The sequence below is a fragment of the Nematolebias whitei genome, chromosome 6 (genome assembly GCF_014905685.2).
Source record: "Nematolebias whitei isolate Nwh7 chromosome 6, NemWhi1, whole genome shotgun sequence".
Classification (NCBI taxonomy): Eukaryota; Metazoa; Chordata; class Actinopteri; order Cyprinodontiformes; family Rivulidae; genus Nematolebias; species Nematolebias whitei.
This window is the reverse complement of record NC_056503.1, coordinates 28,416,047-28,422,070: the sequence shown is the minus strand read 5'-3', so window position 1 is coordinate 28,422,070 and position 6,024 is coordinate 28,416,047. Positions and strand designations below refer to the sequence as shown.

The 6,024-nt window shown below is 40.8% G+C and overlaps 1 protein-coding gene across 1 annotated transcript in view; it reads right to left on the bottom strand.

The window, feature by feature from the left end:
* kmt2a (lysine (K)-specific methyltransferase 2A) overlaps positions 1-6,024 on the bottom strand; it is a 34,854-nt gene that overhangs the window by 8,332 nt on the left and 20,498 nt on the right. Inside the window, exons 7-16 of the mRNA XM_037677790.1 lie at positions 5,934-6,007; positions 4,813-5,049; positions 4,573-4,719; positions 3,560-3,655; positions 3,155-3,275; positions 2,923-3,036; positions 2,581-2,765; positions 2,283-2,459; positions 1,572-1,682; positions 1,265-1,338 (exon numbers count right to left, since the gene is read on the bottom strand). Of these exons, the coding sequence (XP_037533718.1) occupies positions 1,265-1,338; positions 1,572-1,682; positions 2,283-2,459; positions 2,581-2,765; positions 2,923-3,036; positions 3,155-3,275; positions 3,560-3,655; positions 4,573-4,719; positions 4,813-5,049; positions 5,934-6,007 (1,336 nt within the window). The remainder of the gene's footprint in view (positions 1-1,264; positions 1,339-1,571; positions 1,683-2,282; positions 2,460-2,580; positions 2,766-2,922; positions 3,037-3,154; positions 3,276-3,559; positions 3,656-4,572; positions 4,720-4,812; positions 5,050-5,933; positions 6,008-6,024) is intronic.

Here is a 6,024-nt window from a genome sequence, read left to right as displayed (position 1 = left end):
AATAATAATAATAATAATAATAATAATAATAATAATAATAATAATAATAGTTCTAATGTGATGTTTGAAGCTTAATAAGTCAGCAGAGGAACCTTAAAAAAAACTATGGTAATCTTTCCAGTGGAAGCCTCAAAATCCACCGGATGAATCGCTGGTTTACTAGACTGCTGAACACATACAAAAAGCAATAGATGAAGCTGACAAGTAAACCACAAATAGACCACACTACGTATCAAAGAGCCTCCCAGTGAAATTTGAGACTGTTACAGTTTGCCTCCCACAATGCCAGGAGGCGAGGCAGAATTAATGGTCTGAGGGCAGACAGCTGAGACAGTGAATGAGTTTGAATGTAAATGTCAGAAAAAGCCAATATTCAAAGCAATAAAACTTTATGACTTATAAACGGCTCGAAAACATCTAAATAATGCTCGCCTGATGATAAGCCAGTCATCTGTTTAAATGTTGGTAATTTTATATTAGCATGTTATTGGTCATATTTGACAAGTATTAAGTATTTTTCGTGCCCTTAAAGAGTGACAGCAGAGGAATGTTTTGCATCTACGACTCCAATGAGTTGGTTTCACTGATCCTGATCAGCAGCAGACGTTTTTCCTTAAAAGCCCCACAGTGCTGCTCGGTGGGCTTCTTCCAAAAGAAAATGTGCAACCAATTACTTTGATGACTTTAGTCTCTGTCACGTTGATGTGAGAAGGTATGCGCAAAGAAAATAAACCCTTTACTGACCATCACACAACTGCATATTTTACAAGTAGCTTCTTGAAGAGTCTAAGAAGTGACATCATTTACCACTAAAACAATAAAGTAGCTACATAGTGTATCCAGATCTCACCTACCTCAAGAGTTTAAAACACAACACTCAAATATTTTTTAAATATTATTTCACAGCTTGGTGGTGCCCTTCTATATCCAGATGATGATACAGCTTCTGCCACTGAAACCGCGTTTTACTCCTCATGTCCAATAATTACAGAGCAGCACGTCTTGAAAACACTTAGGTTTTTGGATGGGCTCACATTACAGGAGTAATGTAGGTCAAATATTCTACTCTGTAATTACAAACACTGCATGAGACTTCCAGGTTTAGGAACTGATGGCACGTTTGTCAATACCACAGAAGAGCTTTGCTTAAATCTGGACTTCCATACATTTTTTGTATTAATTTACAGCGGTTTTTAAACTCATTTTGAAGTGCTTTCATGTTTGTTACAGAACATTACACATTCATGGTGTGATAAAAACTCACTTGGCAGAGACTTTTCGCCTTTCCCAAAACCTGGATTCTTTCACTTTGAACCACGGGAAGATTCGGCCCATTTGCTGAAAGGGAAAACATTCAGTGAAGTTGACTCATCAGCCGAATGAAGCGCCAACACAGACCTGCATTTTGCGGCAAAAAGGCTGATGATGATACTGTAACGACTGAGCGATCACCCGAGTCAGAGCACGAGAGAAATGCTATTAAAGTGTCTGACATTACTTAAACTGTCTTTACGAAATTCACTGTATTTGTGAAGTGAAAGAGTGTTTAGATGTAAAGCTAAGATTCTCACCCGAATGAAGAAAGTCTTCACCATACTGTTGGCTTTCCTACTCTCAGGCTGGCCTCCGTCACCGCTGATGGCTGTCTGAATGATTCGCACGATGTCATCACTAAACTCCAGCTGGGAGAGAAATTATGAAAATGAATGATGTGCATGAGCAGAGCATACTAAAAAACAAATGACCAAAGCAGACCACTGCCATAGATAAATTGCAGCTATTTATATTTATTCATCAGTTTACATGATAACCCTGACACAAGATCCAAGACATTTTTTTTTTCATTTTTTTTTTTTTTCATTTAGCCTTTATTTATCCAGGCTAGTCTCATTGAGCCACGAGAACTCATTTTCAAGAGAGACCTGTTTTAGGGAGCACATGGTGGGGGTTAAGGGCCTTGCTCATGGGCCCAGAGTGGGGCGAATGAGGGTGGGGGCAAGTGTGGGTGTTTCATCTACCCCACCCACAATTTTGATGTTGTCAGGGCCGGGGCGTGAACCGGCGATCTTCGGATCACAAGCCCACCTCTCTAACCTCTGCGCCACCACTCCCCCATTTGCCACTGAAATGGTCTTAACACATGTTTTTAAATTAGATTTTTTTTCCATTACATACCGATTGAAAAGCTTCACTACGCTGATCCTACATCTGTTCATTAGAAAATACTTCTAAATACATGTAAAAATATTTGTACGTTCCAGGAAGAGCAAAAACCCACATACCAGTGAGTTGTAACGACCCTGATTCATCTTTTTCTCAATGGACTCAAGGTCTGGAGGGGAATCGCTTGGAGGTGTGGGAGTGACCTCAGTAAGAACTGGGGGATCTGGACCCTCGGGGGAACGACGGGATGGAAGACTCTCCTCTGTCTCTGGATTCAGCTCTGGAGGCTTCACAGCCTGCCACATTACCAACCAAAGTTAGACAAAAATGTACAATTATTTGTAAGTAAATCTCTCAGTACTGCTAAATTAAGGAATCTGCTGTGTGGTAATTAATCACAGTGTTTCTTTATCTAACCTGTCTGTAGCGCAGCAGGTGTGTGGATGTGCGCGAGATGAGCAGTGCGTTGAGGACGTTGCGAATGCAGCCTTGAAACTCCCTCTCCAGTGTCGTCCTCCACTTGGCCGGATGGCGTTCAGTGCATTTGGTGCAAGCGTAGGCAACGCTTTCTGGCAGCAACGACAGCAGTTCAGACATTTCATCTGAGGGACAGCAAAATGACAGGTCATTATTTCTGCTATCAATAGATTTATTGTGTTTCGGCATCTCATCAGCACGACAGCTCATCGAGACCTGTTAGCTCTCAGAAACTGAAATCCTCTGCTCTTTATTATTACGTCTCCATGGGTTCTTACTAACCTGTAAGCTTCTCACACTTGGCATGAACCCATCTGTTGCAGCGACTACACTTCATCATCTTGCTGTCAGAGTCATCATCATCATGGTGCTTATCACACAGAGGGCAGAAGTTCCCTGTAAGAGAGGATTTAACACCTAAATCAAGCTGTGACGTTATTAACTGACTTATAGGTCTTTACCTTTAAACTAAGAAGGAAAACAGGAGCTTATCAATGAACCGCTGCTCGCGTACCTTTAGTAAAAAGTTTGGCACAGTCATGACACATGGAGAAATCATGTGACCACTGGGCATCCCAGGACTTCCCAGGTTTGGTAGCTCCGCAGCTCTTACATCGCACGCACTTGGTGCAAATCTGAAGAGAAAAAAAAACATATGAACAAGACGACAATGTGGCAGAAACATTAAAGCGCTTCTTTGAAAAAGTGTAAAGGGTGTGAAAGTGGAGTTCTTTTATAGATACTGCCTGTGAGAGGTCCAATAAATACAAGTAGCGTGATTTTAAAATAGAAAATGTGCGAACAAGAGGAGGTGGGAAAAGGGGGACAAAGATATGTTTGGACATGATGCTTATGTTTGGTCAGGCAGTAGTTAGAGGGCAGAACTGATGTGTGATGACAGAGTGGTGTTGATGCGTACCCAGACTCTGTTCTTCTTGGTGGGTCTGGTGGGGTAGTTGGGACCCAGGCACTCTGGGTGATAGCTATTACGGCACTTATCACACTCGAGCAGCTGCTGCTACAGCGCGAAAAGCCACAAGATGGAAAGAAAAGTTAAGCAACAAATGAGCCACCAATACATGTTAATTCTCCACAAAACAAACTGTTAACAAAGATCACTTCAACCTCAGCAGTCCCTGCTATTTATACAGAGCGGTCAGTAAATCTTGGTTTTTAACCTCTATCAAAACGGATAAAATGAAATTATCAGAGAAACCTTCACTCAATAACCGTCAACTAATTAAAGTGAAGGAAGCAACGTGTACGTTTTTGATTATGCTGCAATGAATATTTAACATTTGGTCTGATAAGGACTTAAATCCACAACAAGATGAGACTTTAGACATTCTGTAGTTGAACAAGAGCGACAGACACCCAGTGATGATTAGGTGGCTCCTTGGTTACAGTAATTAATTACTTCACGTTTTTTAATGGGAGCTTTCTTTAAAAGAACTTGCTGCATTTAATATTTTACCTTCACACTACTGCCAATAATAAAACAATTCACTGATGAATGTTAATACAAACATCCTGACGCATGCTCAATAATCCAGGTAGAAAAATCTCAAAAAGTTAAATCTGGTCCTCTGGACATTCAAAAAAAACAACAAAAAAAAACTAAGCAAAACAATAAAAAAAAACAATTTTTATTGTTTTGCTTTTTTGAATGTCCAGAGGACCAGATTTAACTTTTTTTAGAGTTAATAAAAACAGGAGCTATAATGTGCTGTTTAAACCAAATATGAAATTCCTAAATGACAGCCAGTAAGGGCTCAGATTATGCACATTTTGGACATAAGATAAATCATTAAACCATGGCAGGAAGCCAAGAAGCTGATTAAATGATGTATGCAAGACTTTTTCTTTGAAAACATTCTCCACTTTATCAGTCTAAACTGAGAATCTTTCATTAGTAGCTTTAAGCTGGCTTACTTTAGCTTTCTGGTGCTGGCGCCCACAGGCCTGGCAGAATCGGCATCTTCGGCAACACCAGTTCTCAAACTGCTCTTGGAGGGGGCGCTCGGACTCCCCGAGGCAAAAGAGATGGAACGGTTCACAGCAGACCTGGCAAAAGACGAACTAGGGGGAGAAAGAGAGAGTGTAAAGTGAATATGACCAGTGATTTTAAACGACTGAAGGGTTTCAAAACAAACATTTGTTTCCTTCTTTTACCTCAACGTTGCCACTGCTCGCACACAGAAAGCAAAGCACCCTGGGTGTGATGGGCACAGAGGTGAGCAGGCTGAGGCCACCAGCCTCCCACACTTTTTCCACGTCCTGATCCCTCTTAAAATCCACTCTGATACGATGCACTCCGTCGCAGGGCGCTCTGGACTTCACCAGCTCCCTAGTCGAGGGAGTGCTCAGCGAGTTTAAAGTACTGCTGCTGGGAGGTTTAGTGCTCAGCGGCTTTTTTGTTGTTGTGTGAAATAACAAAGACACAAAAGAGAATATATTTTTTTTAAATAATGTGTGGTATCTGCAAAGCAATAAAACACGATGAAAAGATTTTTAGCACAAAGATAATTCCGATAGTCCAGGGCTATTCAACTGGCGCCCGGTGACTTCAATATGACTCACTTCATTAAAAAATAAATAAATAATATTTTTTGTGGGGGTTCTGTTTATTGCATTTGTGATTCAATGCAATAAAATCAACAAATTTAAAAGGTAACAGATCATTAGCTATCATTTTATTCCGATAGTGGAAAACGGACCTAACCGCGCATGTGCGACCTGTTAACCTCACGTACTAGATGCTAATATGTCGGGGAAGCAAAGCTGATCGGTGAGCGATACAACATTTCTACTAGAAACTTTGAAAGAGCTCAAAATTATCTGTATCACCTGTAGCTCAGTCAGGGAGTGCAGTAACATCTCCACCGTCATTAAAACCTGTCGCAGGTCCATTTTGGGCGCTCAGGTTTGTTTACGTTCATCACGGAAGTAAACAGGAAGTAGAACTTCTTCTTCTGTGTTTTTTTTTAAGGAAAGTTTACCACTCTGCGCATGTTGGTGCTTTTGTTCTAAATCAAAGCCCGCTGCATGTAAATGCTCGTCATGATCAGATTGTGCCCATGTAAACAATACATTTGGATTATTTTAGCCGAATACGTTTCAATCTGATAAAATAATTTTGCGCATGTAAACATAGCTTTTGTAAACTTTGGTTTATTTACATAATGATTTTAATCGCTGGATGTCCAGCCCCCGAGCTGTTGGCTTTCAGAAACTATGGCCTCCTGAGCAGATTTGATGAATAGCCCTGAGCTAGTCTCTCAGTGAATTCCTACCTTGTCTTTTGGTTTCTGCTTAGGAAATGGAGGAATGGTGCGAGAAGGTTGCATCTTCAACTGTTTGGAGTCAGCTAGGAAAAGGAAAAGA